This window comes from Frankliniella occidentalis, unplaced genomic scaffold (assembly GCF_000697945.3).
Source record: "Frankliniella occidentalis isolate FOCC.00 unplaced genomic scaffold, Focc_3.1 Scaffold180, whole genome shotgun sequence".
NCBI classification, from domain to species: Eukaryota; Metazoa; Arthropoda; class Insecta; order Thysanoptera; family Thripidae; genus Frankliniella; species Frankliniella occidentalis.
Genome location: NW_026267306.1, coordinates 357,542 through 374,345, shown reverse-complemented (window position 1 = coordinate 374,345; position 16,804 = coordinate 357,542). Strand labels below are relative to the sequence as shown.

The following is a 16,804-nucleotide window of genomic DNA, read 5'->3' as shown; positions in this document are numbered from 1 at the left end:
CCAGTCCTTTTCCACCATCCCCCCCGTAATCATTGCACTCACCACGTTGACGAAGTCCTGGAATGTGATGGCCGTGGTCTTGCGCTCCGCCGCCTTCTCCGCCAGGATGAGCCTCTTGTTCGCCGGCACCACCAGGCAGAACTCGTGATCGTGAAGCACTTTCTCGAAGTCTTCCCAAGGGATCTCGCCAAAGCCTTCCGGGTCGTACTGTAAGGGCAAGGAAAAGATGGGGGTTGTTCGTAAGACACTTTGCTTACGACAAGAGTGAAAATGATCGCTCCACCATCCAGCATCCAATATATTCCGTGATTGGCATTGCAAAAAATAATTATTGTTTTCTTTCTTATCTTGCTAATTTTAACAGTAATTTGAAATCAAAGCCAAAGCTGAGGTGAGAGACCTTCCCTCATCGCCTTCCCTACCCCACCACCAGCTACACCACACCCAATGCGGCTCGGAGCGCGACCTGTCGTCGAACGAGTGAACTCGAGCGCCAACGCGCGGTGGCCGGTGCGCGCGTATACCCCGCGCGACGAAGACCTTAGGCCGAGGAGAGGGAGAGGTCTTCCCTTGTGTACTGTCATGGCGGCGCTACTCCTCATCCCAGTTTCCGTAGTGTAGTGGTTATCACGTGTGCTTCACACGCACAAGGTCCCCGGTTCGATCCCGGGCGGAAACACTAACTTTTTTTTCCCCCTCAGTGAAGAGTGGATGAGTGCGGGCTAAAGTCAAATTACCTTGTCAAAGAGCTGTCTCCATTTCTGAAACACGAGAAGGAACGCACCAAGTTAAGAAAGTGTTACATTTAAACCTAAGGTTATGGGCAAGGAGTCAGGCACAGGCAGGAAAGTACGTATACTCACGTCGTTTAGCAGCACCCTTCTCAGCTCCGACTCGTCCACGTCGGAGTCCAGCATGCTGGGGTTGAGGGTGAACACCCCCCCGCCGAGGCCGAGGCCGCTACCCAGGCCGCTGGCGCTGGCGCTGCCCAACCCCAGTCCGCTCCCTCCGAGGCCGCTACCTAACCCGCTCCCCAGCCCGCTGCCCAGCCCGCTCATGGTGCCGCTGCCCATGTGGGAGGTGGACGGCCCCAGCAGCCCCAGGGGCGGCACGAGCAGGTCGGAGGGCCGCGATGGCTGCGGCGGCCTGAGTATGAGCTCGGGCCTGAGGAGGGGCCGCGGCGGCACCGGCATCGGCGCGGGGGCGGCGGGGGCGTAGGTGAAGGCGCGGGGCGGCGCCGGGGGGCGGATGGGGTCGTCGTCGAGGTCCGTCTCCGTGAAGGTCCTCTCGGTGGAGCTCCTGAGCGCGGCCGTCGCGTCGCTGTCGACCGGCAACGTGCCCGCCACCGTCCGGCGCGACGGCGTGGGTCCCTCGGAGCAGACGGTGTCGACCGAGGACTCGGGCGCGCGCCTGGTGAAGCCCATGGCCTCATCCACGTCCGTCTCCCGGACGAACCGCGTGCGCGGCAGGGTGCGGAACATCCGCGGGCTGGGGCTGGGCGTCGGCGCCAGGTCAATGTCCGTCTCCTTGGACGAGCAGGTGCGGGCGGCGAGTCCGAAGGACGCGGGCTGCTGGCGCAGGGGTGGCTGCGGCGGCCCCGCTGCGTCTAGGTCGGTCTCCAGGAACACCCTCAGCTGGCGGCGCGTGGGCGGGGGCAGCGTGCTGGACCGCGGGGGCGGCGCCACGCTCCCGGGCCCTGCCAGCACCGCGTCAAGGTCCGTCTCGAGGGGTGCCGGCTGCCACATCCGGCGCCACTGGGCGTCAATGTCCGTCTCCATGAGCCACTGCCGCGCCTCCGTCACGTACTCGGGCTCCGTCGCCGTCGCCGAGGTCGCCGCGGGTGCGGGAGGCGGGCGCGCCCGACGCGCGGGTGTCGGTGGTCCGGGGCACTTTTCCGTCGCGGGGGCGGGCGTCCGTTTCGCCGGCACCGGGGTGGACACTGGCTTGGGAGTGGTCGCGCTGTCTGCGGGGCGCTGCGCCCGCTGCTGCCCTTGCGGGGCGTGGCCGGCGGGGCTGGCCGCGGCCCCGGGGGGGCTCTCTTCCCCCAGCAGACTGGGCGCGCCGGGTAGGTACACACTCGGCCAGGAGAGGCGCATTCCTGGACGAACAAACAAACAAACTTCAAGGTAAATCGTCGGTGGGTCGGAAGAAAAGAGGTCTGCTGTTGGCCTAAAAACCCTCAACCGGACAATCCGTGCGGAACGCTACTAAAAACCCAGCTCTGACCGGGAGCGTCGCGAGTTCAACCCCCCGCCGCGCCGGGGGGTGACCTGAGGTCATCGTGGTGCCGGCTGCCGTACCGGACTCACCGCCACCACAGGCCTTTTTAAATATTTGCCCCACTCGGCCGACGGCAGGCGGTGAGCGAGGCAATAAAGTGTGGCGGCGAGGAGGGTTGGTTGGACATCAGCGGTGCATGCGGCGGCGGGGGCGGGGGAGCTTCAACAACGTGGCAACGCGGCGATATATACCAAGGGGTGCGCCTCCTCCTCCCCCGCGCGGCCCTTCGCTACCCCGCTGCGCCGCGCCCCGCCCCGCCACGGCGCCACACCACGCGTTTCATTGAGACTAGGGAGCCATCAGCTTCCTGGGTCACGAGCACACGCACACGCAGCCGCGCCGGCCTCGCTGCCGCCGGAGTCAATAGTTGCTCTCGCGCAAACACACAGCTTCGGCGCGTGCGGGGGTGGTGGTGGTGGTCAGTGATCAGCGCTCAAAGACCTCGTGTTTGGGTCGTACCAACAAAGCTAATTCTGGAAACTATTTGATCAAAAGGCAGGGGTTACCGAAGAACCTAAGCGGGGAGCGTGGTGTGATTTCATTTCGTCATTCTTTATGAGTCCGGGGAGCTTTATTGGCCCAATAACAATAAAGTGGTGTCCGAAATCTATCTCTGAGATGTCGCTAGAAAGTACATCCTTGCTTGATCCTCGGGGTTAAACCTGTGCAGGGCTCACGCCGGTGGGGCAATGAATAATTGAAATAACCAAGTTCTCCCCCCAGGTGCGAGGGGGCAACCACGGCGAGGTCCAACGTTGTCGATATCCCCTCCCCCCACCCCTTTCCCTCCTTGTGGGGGCCGTGTGTTCTGTGATCTCTGCGGGGATGTTGGAGCGCCGCTGGAGCGCCGCCGGAGCGCCGCCGGACGGCGCGGGGCGGCGGGACGGCTCTGGAGAGGGAGGAGGAGGAGGGCGGGAGAGGGATGGGATGAGGTCCACAGGCTATTGCCCTATCGATCGCATGGCGTAATACTCTATATTTTCGCTCTCTGTCCCTCCCACTCTTCGAGTCGCGACAAAAAGGGGGCGACAGAGAGAGAGGGAGACAGCAGAGGCCATTCGCAGCCCCAGCCCCCGGGTCCGGAGCAGTCCACACGCGTTCATACAGCAGAGCCGAGGCAGAGAGCTGCTAAACGCCCTCTGCAGTCATCGGCCCTGGCCATTCACTGGAGGGCGTGGAGACGTGACTCCCCGGGGACAAAGGGTGAGCCGCTCCGCTCTGCCGCATGGGCATGGGGTGGTGATGGGCGGGCCGGAGGGGAGGGAGAGGAGGAGGAGCCCCTTGTTGTTGCTGCGCTGTGCTGCTGCAACTGCTGAGCTTTGCGCAAGACTCACGACTGCAACGACCCCCTTGCACAACCACCCCACATTATTTCCATCTCGAGGCGAGGAGCGCAGGCCGGGCCGGGGGGTTGTTTTAGCAGACCCTTTGCCTGTGACACGCGTGCGGCAGCGTGGCGAGCACGCATAATGTCACAACCACAGCAGCGCAACCGCGCAATCCCATTTCACGATCCTTCCTTCAAACTCAGGGTGGCCCGTGCATACTCCAGACAATTTCGTAGCTGTACTGTACCGCATGCCGCACGTGCGAGCCCGGCTCGCCTACCGTCTCTGACCACGGCGCCTTATGCTCCCGTGCGACTGCGAGTAGGCAACCCGACCACACGCCTGCACACGGCACAATATAACTACGACATGGTCCGAGCCACCCTGTATAGTAACTACTGGCACCGCCTGACCGCTACGAAACTGCTCTACTTGCCATGTAGCCTCGACCACGTTCCCCCAAGAACAGCTGCGCTAATTAAGCCGATCAATTCAACCAAATGACAGCGAACAAAGACAAATCAACTCGGGCCTCAACTGGCGTATTGCAACAACACGCCAAACTCACCATCAGCATCCTTCTCGCTGTCGTTCTCGCTGTCGGCCATCTCGTCCCCGCACCACCTGCAGCTGCCGGCGCAGCTGCACCCCGCGTCGACACGCACGAGCGTGCCGTGGCCAGAGTGTCGGTCGCGTCGGCCCTGGCCGCGTCGGCCCCTCGCGCGCGCGGAGCACGTATAGAGCACGCCGAGCTCGCGGAGCACACGCGTTCAGTCGTGACGTGAGGCACGGCGAGCACGACACGACTTGCACTTCTGTTTTGGTCCTGCCGGTCCGGACCGGCATTCGCCGCCGCACTACCGCGCCGCGGGGGTGGCGCGGCGTGGCGGGTCGATACCGCTCTGCTAGCTCTGCTCCGCGCGAAAGGCGCCGTCGCCGCCGGCTCCGCGGGGGAGGAGGGAGGCTAGAGAGACTCACCCCCGCGGCAGGATGGTCGGCGGAGCGTGGCGAGCGGCCAAAGTACTCTGAACGCGCGGTTGGGCTCGGGAGGCCCGGGTTGAGTACCACCAGACGAACGGGGTGCGACGAGAATCAAGAGCGTTGTGCTCGCGTGCGGTGGCAATAACACCGTGCCCCGACCCGCGGGATCCTCGCGCGCGGTACAGCGAGGAAATTTAAAATCTCGCGCGATCGCCGCGTTTCCGGCGTGCTCTTAGAGTTAGGGGCGCAAGTGAGGCTACCGCCAAACCTATGAGAAATGCACGTTGACACGAAATAAGGAAAATCACCGGAATATATTGAAGCGAGGAAAAAACAAAGAAAAGCAAGGCATTTTACGAGAGGGCGGGACGGTCAAGGTCGTACTGGAAGTTAAAGACAAGACAGGAGAGCACCCTGTCCGCCGTGCCGTGCATTAAACATACGCCTCGCCAATGCAATCGATTCAGACCGCATTCCGTTCGTCCATCGGCCGGAACGCTCTCAACGTTTGTGCCCGCTCGTTACATTCCTCCACATCTCTCAACATGCCTGTCAAAGTGAGTATCGACGGCCCCACCAGGTTAGAGCGAGGCGGCGAGTTCAATGAGCATTGATTAACGAAACTGGTGCGATAATACATGTTACCCGTGGCGTGATACACCACGCCGTAACAGAGGACCAGTAGTCGGTGCCGAATATTCCTGTCTGTTGTGCACTTAGAAGGGATTTAATTCCCATTTAAGTATTCTTTGCACAGTATGTGTACTCTGTACCCTTGTTGAAGTCTCTTTCAAGGAACTTTCATAAAAGTCCACATTTGAGGTACTCACTAAATGGTGTTTAAATTTCATTTTGTCCTCTAGGTTGGAGATAAGGTTCCAAGTGTAGATCTCTATGAGAAAACCCCAGCAAATAAAGTGAACTTTGCATCACTTTGCGAGGGGAAAAAAGTTGTTGTCTTTGGAGTTCCTGGAGCTTTTACACCAGGATGCTCAAAGGTAATTGTGATCATTGGTACTACATCAATTACATTTAACTTGATGAATTTTATCCTGACATATAATTATGTTCGGTTTCCAGACTCATCTACCCGGCTATATTGCTGATGCTGATAAATTCAAATCCCAGGGTGTGAGCGAAATTGTTTGCATTTCTGTGAATGATGCATTTGTTATGGATGCATGGGGACAGGCTCATAAAACGGACGGAAAGGTCAGCATTTTCACGATTAAACCACTTGCTGTGTGTTCATTAATTGAAGTTGAATTTACTCTACCTTTCATGTCTATTATAGGTTCGCATGTTGGCCGATCCCAGTGCCCAGCTTACCAAGGAATTGGGTCTTGATCAAGATCTCCCTCCCCTAGGTGGCGTCAGGTCCAAGAGGTTCTCTATGATTGTTGAATCAGGTGTGGTTAAAACTTTGAATGTTGAACCTGATGGCACTGGTCTTTCCTGCTCCCTGGCCAACAATCTTGCTCTATAGATGGTTGGAAGTTTCTTTATATTTCTAGGAGCCTTTTAAATGTTCAATTCCTCATCACAAACTGATTTTAACTACATGTTCGCTTGGAACACCTGTCACTCCTGTAATGTGCATCTGAAATAGATGGCTCTCCAATAGTATAATTTGTAATTGTTCTAAAATATTTTTCCTCTTACCTAATTTACCTTCTACCAGTATGCTGAAAAAGGAAGACCAAAAATGATAACGAATTAACATTCTATAAATTTATTCAGTCTTGCTGCTTGGCTTAGGTGGCTTCAAGCTTAATCTCATCCAAATGAAGGAGTTCTTGGTCTCAGGAGGATTTGTTGGGGGATACGGTGTATTACGAGCTTTATAATAGTCTGATGGCGCGTGCATAACAAACTCCATGCATTCTAATTTTCGTGGAATATCTTCATCAGGCCCTAAATCAAGCAAAATGGGTAATTATTGAATACTGGACCCTTAGAAATGCTCAGTAAAAAGTATATTGAATTTGTAGAACCTCACCAATAACATAAGATGCGGGGTCAAAGCCATCATCAGGATCAGGACTGGCAGTGGTGGGGATCAGCCATGTAATGACTGCACTCTTTTCACAATACTGATCAGTCAGCAGACCACGTATTTGAGCATAATAAATGCCACCATCCACATCTTGAAGAGAAACAATGTCGCCAACTTGGATATAGCTGCCCTGATAATCAAAGTGGAACAAAGAAATGTGTGGTTAAAAAAGTAATAACTATCACAACTAAAGCAAGTGAACTAAAAACAAAACATTACCTTGTGAAAAACATAATTGCTTGTGACGGGTGATGTTACAGCTCCTGGAGCTTTCTGAGGCTGCCAAAAGAGAATTTACAAATAAAAAATAAGGTTGGAAAACATTCGATACAAGGCTAGGTTGCTTTGGGCTTACAGTTTTTTTGAAGATTATTCTTCGACCCTTGCCTTTGGGAGAGTACGGTTTAGGTAAGGCAAATGGATTCAATCTAGTCTTATAATTTCTGGTAGTACGGGTACTTTTTCTTGCATTTTTAGGGTCATTGTCAACTGATGATCTACTTGATGCTTGATCACGGCTGCTTCTCAGTTTACCATTTCGCTGCTGTTCCACACATTCATTGCAAATAAAACCATCCTCCGTTTTCCTCCACATAAAAGAGTCCGTTTTTTGACATTGGAAACATTTTGGTTTTAGACCGAAAGGCATTTTTAAAGGAGAAAACCGAGCCAATGTCACTTGAAACCACTTGAAACTGGCTCAAATTACACACACAACACAACCTCAAGAGTTTAAAAGAAGACTAAAACCATTCATAACGTCTACGTGACAGCCATGGCTAAACTTCCTTAAACGCATGGACATGACATAACTTCAGATTGGTAAAAATACACACTATTACAAACGAATTTAAAAGTTTAAAACACACGGATAAATAATTCTGCTTGCCCGTTGACAAAGATTGGAGCCCCCTCTTCTCTTCCCTGCGTATAAGCGTGATGCCTTTATATGCAGTACACATCCAACTGTCACTTGTCTTTTGTTATTGTCTGCAAATAACGCACGCCCAGGCTTCCGAAGCATAAAGCCAGCTGAAGAATCTCGTGAAAAGGTAATGTTGAGTCTTGTTTCTTGCATATATGTTTTTAGCATGTAAGACTGATTGTTCAGTGATTTTAATTTCACGCGAACGTAAGGTCATTCGACCCTCTCCGTGTTGCTATTCTTTCACGTTGATCCATCTCCACAAGTCTGTATTACTGATGCAATCATTTTACCTTCCCTTTGTGCTGTACATTTTCAACAGCCTTGATGGCCATCAAAAATCTCTATAAATGTTGATGATGTTATGCACAGAGGAGACCAATGGCTGATATCAGAATCCTAGAACCTGAAAGGCATGCATGTCATGAGTCACTACAAGCCTAATTCAATTATTCATTTTTGCCCCTTTGAATTTCAGACTTAAAGGCTTGAAAATGCCGATCCCTAGAAGCAAACCTGCTGAAGATGAGATAAGTGTAGATGATGTCAAGAAAGAAGCAAAGGGCATCATCGACAAAATCGTGAAAGATGTCGGTAAAGCACCGGCTACTCATCAAATTGCGATTGGCACTGCATCTGGATGGTATATTAGTTTGATTAAGAATACATTTAAACTATCAATTGACGTATCAACAAATTATTTAATTTCAATGAATTTCTAGGTGCACAGGTTACATTGCAATGAAAGTTGGCAAAGTTGCTGCTGTAGCTGCTGGGGGTGGTATTCTTCTTCTTCAACTAGCTGCTCATAAAGGCTACATCAACATCAACTGGGACAAAGTTTGTCGTCAAGTGGATAAGGCTTCAGACAAGATTGAAAAAGAAGCCACTGGAAAGGGACCAGGTTTCATGGACAAGGTATCTAACCTTTGACATCTATAGATATTGTCACTAACCATTCTTTTCTTTTATTGTGTTAGTTTGGATCTTTATTTAAATGTATGTTCTTAGGTAAAGGAGTATGCATCCAAGAATTCTTACCTGGCTGCTGGCTTTGCTGGAGGCTTTCTGATTGGTGTGGCAACTTCGTAAAAAGTCTGTTGTTTGTGATGCTCAACCTCACCAATTGATGGCCTTTAGTTGAATGTAGTTTAAGCTTAGGTAAGATTTTTAGATCTGCTCTCAGATGCCTTATGATACTCTCAGAAACTCTGATTTATTTTCAAATGAAATTGAGCAAATGTAGATGTGGAGTTGTGGACTTCTAACTTGACTTCTCTTATCCTGGGAGTACATATTGCAAATTTTTCTCTGTTCTGAAACAATTTTAACAGCATCAAATTATTTGCAACCTGCAACCATTCTTGATAAAAATCTAGAGTTTTTTGTTGTTGTTATCTATTTGAAACAATTTGTCATATAGTAATAATTTTAATGCTGTTCTTTCTATTTGCTTACAGATGGAAAGATTTGTGGACCGAAAGCTGGATAAGGCAGAAGAATCCCTACGCAGTAACAAGCGGAAAGCTCGCCGTTGGTGGAATGCTATGACCAAGGAAGATGGCTCATTTGAATTAACTTCTACTCATATTTTCCATGCTGGTTTCTTTGTTGGCCTTGCTCTTTCTCTCGTTGTCCACCGTTAGTTGTCTTTCTTCCATTCATATCGAGCAAGACTTTTTTTTTCTCTTGTTTCCCTTGTGTGGTGATAAGGTTTGCAGCCTCAGTATTTTCCCTTTAAAAATATCTTTTTAATTGTAATGTATTTATGTGAGAGTTGTTTGCATTTGTTTCTTAGAGCACAGTCTTGAGGCTCTTTTATATGGCATACCTATGGCTACAGAAGCCTTTGACTACCTTTTTCTTAATCTATCCTTCTACCTTAATATATTTAGTTATACCTCATGTGATAAGTTACTTCTCTTTGGGAAGGTATTGTTTTCCCAGTTGTGTGGCAATGTGTAGCTTACATGACACTGTTAGCATATAATTTGAATCCTTCCCTTCTATTCTTTATGCTTTGTTTATGCATTGAATAGTTGTCACATTCTTGGTTGATGATTACAGTTACTTTTCATATGTTACAATAGTTTTCCATTAGTGCTGTGTAATATTAATTTTTTGCTCTATACTATGTTGTCTTATTTGTATTCAGCAATATTTAATTAGCACTGTAAAAGAAGGACCAACTTATATTAGTTATGATTTTGCTTTGCTTTTAATTTTAACATAAAAATCATTTGCTGTAAATTACCTAGTCGAACAATCTTATGTTTATGTGTTAGATTAAAATGCATTAAAAGCCAATCTACTTCACTTCGCCTTTTTAACTTTCTGTGTGCTACAAATTGAAATAAAGAAAGGGTCTACTTATTTATATAGGTAAATATAATTCAAAACAGAATACGTAAACAAAAGTGTTTGCAAGGATATAATATCAATGTTTTTAAAACAAAACAATTTACAGGACTTTACAACAGTTGAGTGGGGTCTAGAGATTTGCTCTTTTGATGAGTTCTTTCTTCACAAATGGCATAGAGTGAACTAATGACAGTCCTACACTTCTCAAAGCTACAATGGGGGTAAATGATGACTGGTAGAGAGAGTGCAAGTAATGAATAGCTTTCATTTTTGGCAAGGTATTCTTGAGCCTTTCTGACTGATAGATCTTTAGATGATGACCTCTTCCAAGTTGGTAACCTTGATACACTGCATTCTCTAGTTGGTGAGCTAGGCAGTCGACATCACCAAAACCAATATTGACACCTTGTCCTGCTAGAGGATGCACTCGATGTGCAGCATCACCAATTAGGGCCACACAACTGTTCACATACCGCGACACACTGGTTGACCCTAAGGGAAATGCGGCTCTGCTGTTGGGCTGTACATCTTTAATACTCGGGGGAATCTGACAATCTACACTAGCAGCAAGGTTTAGATTTTTAAGAAGAGACTCTACAAATGGGTTAGATGGATACTCTTTCAGTAAAGCATCATTTACAGCATCAACAAAAGACTCCTCAGGGAGATTGACAAGGGATTTTGCTTTTTCTACAGATGTTGACCACACCAGAGAGCTAGTTGATTCCGATAAAGGAAGTAGAGCAATTACTCCATCTGGGAGAAATCTCTGCCATGCAACTATATTATTAGTGGAGTCAGAGATACTAAGTGTTGCCACGACTCCCATTTGATTATAATCTGTTCTTTGGACTGATGTAACCATTTTAGAGCGAACCTTTGAATTAACTCCATCTGCTCCAATCAGTAGATTACAGGTAAGTTTTTCATCATTCTCAAGAATAACCAGGGGTACATCTGAGCTAGAAGACTTAGGCAGAACATAATCTTTGATCTTAGAACTATATCTCACAGAGCTGTTTGGAATATCACCCAGTCGTTTTGTTAAAGCCCACTGCATGAGATCATTCTCTATAATGTAGGCTACTGGCTTAGACAGATCTTCGTCACTAAACGTTATGAGTGAAGGTGATGAAGCATCCCAAATTTGCATTTTTCTAACTTCTTGAACTCGATGACCCTTGATGTCATCCCATACTTGTATATCTTGAAAAAGTCCAACAGACGAATTGTTTATTGCTGAAACTCTGTTGCTATAAGTATCTTTAAGGGTGATGGGTTTGGGTGGTGCCCCTTCCAGCAACAATATTTTTTTCTCTGACAGTATTTTAGAGCAGCCCAAGGCACAAGCCATAGCTGTGCCGACTAACCCTCCTCCAGCAATGATGATGTCGTAATTGTGACTTCCAGCAGAGGAGAGATAACATCGTTGAATGAGGTTAGAACTAATAGCAGGGGCTGCGTTTGATAAAATCAATTTTTTCGAGATGTTGTTTGCTACCGGTGAGAATAACAATGAACTCACATGAGCCATGTTTCGAACTTTTCTAACGTCTTCTGCTTCTTCCTTATGCAATCTGTCAGTGGAGAGGTTAATAAATTTCTCATTTTGTAGTCTCGTTTCTCCCTTTCGAATACCAGAGTAGTTGAATTTCAACTTCAACTATGAACAAGTAACAACCAACAACAACAAAAACAAAGCAGAAAAGAAACTTTTATCCATCTCAGGAATTAACCAATTCCAGTTCTGAGAAAGGATGTTTTCTCAATTAGCAGGGAAAGCCTCTTTTGTCAACTATGTATGTATTCTGGCCCTGCATTGTTAAAAGCGCTGTAAAGTTTTAATTTTACGTGTCAACATATTTTCTGCTTTAATTTTGCAGCTTCCAAGATTGACTCAAGCTACTGCTGATGATGGAGAACCCACTTCAGGCTACCTGCTTGATGAAATTACAAGTATCCTTTGTCGAAATTACGGAATTAGTGATTAGTGATGTTTGCCAGTGCTATACCAACTTTTGACAACAATTGCCATTGTGGATGATTTTTAATTTTTTCAAATACAATTATTAATTTTCAATTGATTTTCAGCTGTAAAAGCTGAAATTGAAGCCTAGTAAGAAAATTTGTATTTTTGTTTGAATCCTTAACACTGCTTAGAAATCACATTCCAATCTACATCATCTAGTAACCAACTTGTTGATTATCTTATTCATAGACTTAACAAATCCACAACGCCTGTTAAAATCAAGGTAGCCTTTTTCTATTCTTGAAAACGATGTCCGTCTCAGAAGTGCAACATTATTTTCTTGAAGTAATTTTCTTTTACAGGTTTTAAAGATCATCATCTATGTCATTGGCACTGGTCATGTGAGCTTCAGGCAACAGCTCCGTTTAAATGATGGTTCAATCAAGAATGCTGTTCTTCATAGTGGTCCTGCTGATCCATTGATGGGGAATACCCAGTACAAGGATGTGCAGAAGTTAGCTCAAGTTAGTTTCCTTCCAGATTTTAACTTTTTGAAAAGACCGTTGACACACAGCATGCTAATTTTGCTTTATCTATTATGTTACAGGACACTTTGGAACTTCTTTTCAATTCAGAAGCTATGAAAGAGGAGGAAAATGGAGCAAATGGATTAGAAACAGGAGAACCTTCGCCTGTTTTCATGGGCGGTATGGGATCCACGGCTAGAGGGGGAGGAAAATATGAAGGCTTTGGAAACAGTATCAAGGAGAGAGAGGGTAGTCATAATTCTTTTTAAAGAAACAAGATATACAAAAACTTAAATATTGTTCACTGATTTTTTTTCTTATTTGGCTGCTTTAGGGACTGTTGCAAACAAGATGCTAGACTACTTTGGACGCCTCATTCATCCAACAGATGAACAAACTAGTGAAGTTATTAGAGCTGCTTTGCACAGTTCTCCTGGCGATTATCAGCCTGTTGCTGTCGCAGGAACACTAGTAGATCCAGTTTTTACTGCTCCAATTCCTACAACTAAAGCACCATTCATAAAAAGTACATATTATTATTTAATACATGAAGAAATAAGGTAAATATAGAACCTTCTGTTTGTTTTTTTCTCTAAAACTTTTGTTTGTTTAGATCACGTTCCGGGCAAGGCGGGTGGGGGTTGGGAATCTGATGAAGACGAACATGAGGAAGAACTCCGATCTCAAACATTACCGGATTACTCATCAGAAGTTGCCGCTGTTAGCATGCATCTTGATGCTTCTAATAGTTTCCAAGACTTGTAAGATACAACAATAGATCCTCTGACTTAAATGTGTTCCACATATTGTCACTAATGCTTTTCTCTGTCCCAACAGAAACGAAAATTCACAGGTAGATGACTCACACTTTACAGTGCTTAAAGAAATCACACAGTTCAGTAAGAGAGCAGGTCTGCCATCCATAGATGAACTAGATGAAATATGTGCCAAGTTAGTTTCTTTCACCATTAAAAAAGAATCAGTACTGCATTGAACAGGTTTTTATCAGAGGTTTAATAATTATAATAACTTTTTCTCGTTTCACAGGTGTACAACTGCTGGTTACCTACAATTAGTATCAACTATACCTAAAGTTTATTCTGACCTCCAAAAAAGTTCACTTACTGATGGTACATTAAGAATTCTGTTATTGTGGGAGTGGTTGTATCATCATGATTATACAATTCAGCAGGGACTTGCTAAAGATGTTCAAGAGATGCTTGCTGAAATAGAAAAGGACTCTAATCTGCCAGCTGCTTGCAAATCCAAGGCAAAAAAGTTATCAATTATGTACAGTAAAAATGAAACTCTTGGAAACAGTTCAACAACCTCTCAAATAACAAGCTAATATTTGGAAACTATTTGTGTGAGTTGTTTGTACCGTACATGAATAAATGTAACACATTTTCTTTTATCTCTGTTTGTTTATTTTTAAAGCTATAGGTAGTGTGGTTATTGATTTTTATAAAGCAATGGTCCCATTATCTTAAGAATCTAAGAATTCTTGTGAATTAAAATTACTATATTCTTTTATCGCTTAAAATTTGAAGTCTTACTACCAGAGGACTTGAGCTTATTGATTTCTTTCAGTTGTAGATGGGATTCAGCTGTTGTTTGAGTGAGCTGTCAAGGCAAAAATCAAATGAATAATTTGAGTAGTTTTAAATTGTTTTTTTCAAAACAAATTATTGTGTGTATTAATACCATGTCCAAAAGAATTTCAGCTCTCAACTTAAGCATGCTGTTTTCATCCTCAAGCCGTTTAATAGCTTGGCGAAGTTTTTCGTTTTCCTTATGCTTTCCACTGACAGGCCCAGTCTCTAAAACATAATTACAATGCCAGAATTAGTTTTAAAATTGAGCATGGAAATCAAATTAGATACATTGAAATTTTCTTGAAAGTGGATGCGACAACTTACCAGGTATCCATTGACCATTGTCAAAAACTGCTTCCTGATCTCCAAGACGTAATTTAATGGGACCTATATCTGTTCCAAATTCTTGGGAATCTGAAGGATCAACAGCCCTTGACAAGTTTGGATCTGTCTTGCGCCCGGGTATTTTTTTAGGAGAAAATTTGTTTGTGAAAAGTGGCATTGCTAGATGCTTGCAAGAAAGCCAAGATCAGGTACCAGTCTCCTTTTTCTACGTCGAAAAATTACAATGGTCTTCAAGCTAGAGCTAGAACATCCAGTTACAAAAAGAAATAAGGGAAAGGAATTCCACGATGGTTGCTGGATTTGTCACTTTTCGTTGGGATCTGCCCTGAGATTATTTACAAAATAATTCAGTTGGCTAGATGGGAAAACCAAGTGATTTTGCCTTACATACACACTTGTAGAATTTTTAATTTGATACACATGGTTTTGAAAACGAAAATCCTTACTCACATTATTTGATTAAGCAAAGATCATTTTGAATTCAGTCAAAGTTCAGCTGTGTTTCCGTGTTCTACTGTTGGCTGCTGTGGCAGGTGTCCAACCAATCGTACATGCGGGAGAACTGCCGTTGCCAGCGCCAGCAGTGCGGTGCGGTGTTCTGGTCTGGTTGTTGATTTAGCAAATGTTGAACAATTTCTGTTATTTCGCTTTCGACCTCTTTGACCGTGTGATATCCTGGGACCCTTGAATTTAAGTTAAAATGGGTATCCTAGAGAAAATCTCTGAGATTGAGAAGGAAATCGCTCGGACTCAGAAAAACAAAGGTACTTGGGTTATGTATCTGTTGCATGGATATATTCTTGGACCAGCAGACTAAATTTCTTTGAAAATAAAATAAAATAATCTTTGAGTCATGATTTCAATTAATTTCAATCATGAGGCAACTAAGCTCTGTGTTCTACCATATCACAGTCATTGTATGTTCTCATGCTGACAGTTGTCGAAAGATTTTTTGCTGCACTCACAGTTGAGTAGTGAACAATCAATCAAGGAAATAAAAAATTCTGTTTTACTTGCTATGCTATGCATAAATGTGATTTTACTCACTGTATTTATTTTACTTTTTTTACAGCTACTGAATACCATCTGGGTCTTCTTAAAGCCAAACTAGCAAAGTACCGGTCTCAGCTCCTTGAGCCTTCCAAAAAAGCCGAAAAGGGGGAAGGCTTTGATGTCTTAAAATCTGGAGATGCCAGAGTTGCTTTAATTGGATTTCCATCCGTCGGCAAGGTAATGTTATCTTTTTCAAACCATAAGTTATTTCAAAAACCAGAGTTTTGGTAAATTTTGATCTATTTTCCTGCAGTCTACGTTGTTGAGCACTCTCACTCACACAGAGAGTGAAGCAGCGTCGTATGAATTTACAACTTTAACATGTATTCCTGGAGTCATCCAATACAAGGGTGCAAATATTCAGCTTCTTGACTTGCCTGGTATCATTGAAGGTGCTGCTCAAGGAAAAGGAAGAGGTAGACAGGTAAATTAGATGTTCTTAATTTCATGTTGAGTTATTTTCTGAACTCAGCAGCACAAGACTGCTCTCCAAACATATAGCTTCTTGTTGACTTACCATATCACTATCTGTTTTACTTCAGGTAATAGCTGTTGCTCGCACTGCTGATTTAGTGCTGATGATGTTAGATGCAACAAAGAAAGATGTTCATCGTTCATTGTTAGAAAAGGAACTGGAATCTGTTGGCATTCGACTCAATAAAAGAAGACCCAATATTTACTTTAAGGTTTGTTTTAAGTCCCCTCATTTTTATGTTTGTCTCCCTAATGATGTGTATCTGAGAGTGCATTATATTTAATTTCAGATCAAGAAAGGAGGTGGTATAGCTTTCAACTCAACCTGCCCACTGACAAAGATTGATGAAAAAATGGTGCAAATGATTCTTCACGAGTATAAAATTTTTAATGCCCAGGTGTTGTTTAGGGAGGACTGTGGTGCAGAAGATCTAATTGATGTTATTTCTGACAACCGTGTTTACTTACCTTGCTTGTATTGTTACAATAAGATTGATCAAATTTCAATTGAAGAAGTTGACAGAATTGCAAGGCAGCCCAACAGTGTAGTTGTTAGGTAAGTGTGCAACATGAATTATGTATGAGGTGTCATATTTCTATTTTCTTTAACAAAACAAAATTACTTTGTGCATTAAATCTTTCTACTTTTACAGTTGTAATTTGAAACTGAATTTGGATGGCCTCCTTGATCAGCTTTGGGAGGAATTGGCTCTGATCAGAGTTTACACCAAGAAACCCGGACAGCCACCAGACTTTGATGACTGCCTTATCTTGCGTCGAGGTGTTACTGTTGAGCATGTTTGCCATGCTATTCACAGAACCCTGGCAGATGCATTTAAGTATGGTCTGGTTTGGGTAAGTTGCCTCAATTTATATATGTACATATGTACTGTTTTATTCTAAAGCTTTT

General features: G+C 45.2%; 8 protein-coding genes and 1 non-coding gene across 14 annotated transcripts in view; 5 read left to right on the top strand and 4 right to left on the bottom strand.

The window, feature by feature from the left end:
• LOC113207619 (uncharacterized) overlaps window positions 1-4,515 on the bottom strand; it is a 202,979-nt gene extending 198,464 nt beyond the window's left edge. The window contains exons 1-4 of one of the 2 annotated variants that reach the window (XM_026424250.2): window positions 4,177-4,515; window positions 864-2,098; window positions 738-761; window positions 43-207 (exon numbers count right to left, since the gene is read on the bottom strand). In XM_026424250.2, coding sequence (XP_026280035.2) covers window positions 43-207; window positions 738-761; window positions 864-2,098; window positions 4,177-4,216 — 1,464 coding nt within the window. In that variant the 5' untranslated portion in view covers window positions 4,217-4,515. The remainder of the gene's footprint in view (window positions 1-42; window positions 208-737; window positions 762-863; window positions 2,099-4,176) is intronic. The other variant, XM_026424251.2, reaches the window with a different exon arrangement.
• On the top strand, window positions 607-679 carry Trnav-cac (transfer RNA valine (anticodon CAC)). The gene has a single exon. It is a non-coding gene; the product is annotated as a tRNA-Val (tRNA).
• Window positions 4,516-4,931: 416 nt separating the features above from the next.
• On the top strand, window positions 4,932-6,218 carry LOC113207624 (peroxiredoxin-5, mitochondrial). The gene is made up of 4 exons (XM_026424258.2): window positions 4,932-5,146; window positions 5,453-5,587; window positions 5,670-5,801; window positions 5,884-6,218. Exons 1-4 carry the CDS (start codon window positions 5,042-5,044, stop codon window positions 6,073-6,075), a joined length of 564 nt encoding a protein of 187 aa, XP_026280043.1. The 5' UTR covers window positions 4,932-5,041; the 3' UTR covers window positions 6,076-6,218.
• Window positions 6,219-6,305: 87 nt separating this feature from the next.
• LOC113207623 (GATA zinc finger domain-containing protein 1) lies at window positions 6,306-7,301 on the bottom strand. Its single transcript, XM_026424257.2, has 4 exons — window positions 7,001-7,301; window positions 6,865-6,924; window positions 6,589-6,775; window positions 6,306-6,503 (listed from the first exon to the last, which is right to left on the bottom strand). Exons 1-4 carry the CDS (start codon window positions 7,292-7,294, stop codon window positions 6,322-6,324), a joined length of 723 nt encoding a protein of 240 aa, XP_026280042.1. The 5' UTR covers window positions 7,295-7,301; the 3' UTR covers window positions 6,306-6,321.
• A 243-nt stretch (window positions 7,302-7,544) lies between these two features.
• LOC113207625 (FUN14 domain-containing protein 1) lies at window positions 7,545-9,886 on the top strand. Of its 3 annotated transcripts, XR_008011655.1 has the most exons (5): window positions 7,696-7,738; window positions 8,049-8,213; window positions 8,293-8,488; window positions 8,582-8,731; window positions 9,031-9,180. XR_008011655.1 is itself a non-coding variant. In XM_026424259.2 (4 exons), the coding sequence occupies exons 2-4, from the start codon at window positions 8,065-8,067 to the stop codon at window positions 9,214-9,216; spliced, it is 531 nt and encodes a 176-aa protein (XP_026280044.1). In that variant the 5' UTR covers window positions 7,545-7,697; window positions 8,049-8,064; the 3' UTR covers window positions 9,217-9,886. The 3 variants fall into 3 exon arrangements, 2 of the variants coding, with proteins under 2 accessions (XP_026280044.1, XP_026280046.2); XM_026424259.2 differs by lacking the exon at window positions 8,582-8,731 and having other exon boundaries at window positions 7,545-7,697; window positions 9,031-9,886; XM_026424261.2 differs by lacking the exon at window positions 8,582-8,731 and having other exon boundaries at window positions 9,031-9,886.
• Window positions 9,887-9,940: 54 nt separating this feature from the next.
• LOC113207620 (ubiquinone biosynthesis monooxygenase COQ6, mitochondrial) lies at window positions 9,941-11,585 on the bottom strand. Its single transcript, XM_026424252.2, has one exon. The coding sequence runs from the start codon at window positions 11,463-11,465 to the stop codon at window positions 10,062-10,064; it is 1,404 nt and encodes a 467-aa protein (XP_026280037.1). The 5' UTR covers window positions 11,466-11,585; the 3' UTR covers window positions 9,941-10,061.
• On the top strand, window positions 11,570-13,841 carry LOC113207621 (AP-4 complex accessory subunit Tepsin). 2 transcript variants are annotated; one of them, XM_026424254.2, is made up of 9 exons: window positions 11,570-11,730; window positions 11,815-11,887; window positions 12,092-12,183; window positions 12,263-12,424; window positions 12,508-12,676; window positions 12,762-12,953; window positions 13,041-13,188; window positions 13,265-13,378; window positions 13,475-13,841. In XM_026424254.2, exons 1-9 carry the CDS (start codon window positions 11,689-11,691, stop codon window positions 13,773-13,775), a joined length of 1,293 nt encoding a protein of 430 aa, XP_026280039.1. In that variant the 5' UTR covers window positions 11,570-11,688; the 3' UTR covers window positions 13,776-13,841. The 2 variants fall into 2 exon arrangements, with proteins under 2 accessions (XP_026280039.1, XP_026280040.1); XM_026424255.2 differs by having other exon boundaries at window positions 11,584-11,730; window positions 12,247-12,424.
• A 61-nt stretch (window positions 13,842-13,902) lies between these two features.
• On the bottom strand, window positions 13,903-14,934 carry LOC113207627 (protein chibby homolog 1-like). 2 transcript variants are annotated; one of them, XM_026424262.2, is made up of 4 exons: window positions 14,818-14,934; window positions 14,347-14,608; window positions 14,132-14,247; window positions 13,903-14,050 (listed from the first exon to the last, which is right to left on the bottom strand). In XM_026424262.2, the coding sequence occupies exons 2-4, from the start codon at window positions 14,522-14,524 to the stop codon at window positions 13,958-13,960; spliced, it is 387 nt and encodes a 128-aa protein (XP_026280047.1). In that variant the 5' UTR covers window positions 14,525-14,608; window positions 14,818-14,934; the 3' UTR covers window positions 13,903-13,957. The 2 variants fall into 2 exon arrangements, with proteins under 2 accessions (XP_026280047.1, XP_052127910.1); XM_052271950.1 differs by lacking the exon at window positions 14,818-14,934 and having other exon boundaries at window positions 14,347-14,685.
• Window positions 14,921-16,804, top strand: part of LOC113207622 (developmentally-regulated GTP-binding protein 2) — a 12,751-nt gene continuing 10,867 nt past the window's right edge. The window contains exons 1-6 of the mRNA XM_026424256.2: window positions 14,921-15,131; window positions 15,440-15,597; window positions 15,674-15,844; window positions 15,963-16,106; window positions 16,185-16,450; window positions 16,548-16,749. Coding sequence (XP_026280041.1) covers window positions 15,068-15,131; window positions 15,440-15,597; window positions 15,674-15,844; window positions 15,963-16,106; window positions 16,185-16,450; window positions 16,548-16,749 — 1,005 coding nt within the window. The 5' untranslated portion in view covers window positions 14,921-15,067. The remainder of the gene's footprint in view (window positions 15,132-15,439; window positions 15,598-15,673; window positions 15,845-15,962; window positions 16,107-16,184; window positions 16,451-16,547; window positions 16,750-16,804) is intronic.

Coding starts and splice junctions, on each gene's coding strand:
- LOC113207624 (XM_026424258.2), top strand. CDS start 5,042: ATGCAATCGATTCAGACCGCATTCCGTTCGTCCATCGGCCGGAACGCT. Junction 5,147..5,452: donor CTCTCAACATGCCTGTCAAA/GTGAGTATCGAC, acceptor TTTGTCCTCTAG/GTTGGAGATAAGGTTCCAAG. Junction 5,802..5,883: donor CTCATAAAACGGACGGAAAG/GTCAGCATTTTC, acceptor TGTCTATTATAG/GTTCGCATGTTGGCCGATCC.
- LOC113207623 (XM_026424257.2), bottom strand. CDS start 7,294: ATGCCTTTCGGTCTAAAACCAAAATGTTTCCAATGTCAAAAAACGGAC. Junction 6,925..7,000: donor GAATAATCTTCAAAAAAACT/GTAAGCCCAAAG, acceptor CTCTTTTGGCAG/CCTCAGAAAGCTCCAGGAGC. Junction 6,504..6,588: donor CCCCGCATCTTATGTTATTG/GTGAGGTTCTAC, acceptor TGCTTGATTTAG/GGCCTGATGAAGATATTCCA.
- LOC113207625 (XM_026424261.2), top strand. CDS start 7,701: ATGTTGAGTCTTGTTTCTTGCATATATGTTTTTAGCAT. Junction 8,214..8,292: donor ATTGGCACTGCATCTGGATG/GTATATTAGTTT, acceptor ATGAATTTCTAG/GTGCACAGGTTACATTGCAA. Junction 8,489..9,030: donor GACCAGGTTTCATGGACAAG/GTATCTAACCTT, acceptor ATTTGCTTACAG/ATGGAAAGATTTGTGGACCG.
- LOC113207620 (XM_026424252.2), bottom strand. CDS start 11,465: ATGGCTCATGTGAGTTCATTGTTATTCTCACCGGTAGCAAACAACATC.
- LOC113207621 (XM_026424254.2), top strand. CDS start 11,689: ATGTTTTCTCAATTAGCAGGGAAAGCCTCTTTTGTCAACTAT. Junction 11,731..11,814: donor AAGCCTCTTTTGTCAACTAT/GTATGTATTCTG, acceptor TTAATTTTGCAG/CTTCCAAGATTGACTCAAGC. Junction 11,888..12,091: donor CCTGCTTGATGAAATTACAA/GTATCCTTTGTC, acceptor AACACTGCTTAG/AAATCACATTCCAATCTACA.
- LOC113207627 (XM_026424262.2), bottom strand. CDS start 14,524: ATGCCACTTTTCACAAACAAATTTTCTCCTAAAAAAATACCCGGGCGC. Junction 14,248..14,346: donor CAATGGTCAATGGATACCTG/GTAAGTTGTCGC, acceptor ATTATGTTTTAG/AGACTGGGCCTGTCAGTGGA. Junction 14,051..14,131: donor CTGAAATTCTTTTGGACATG/GTATTAATACAC, acceptor TTGCCTTGACAG/CTCACTCAAACAACAGCTGA.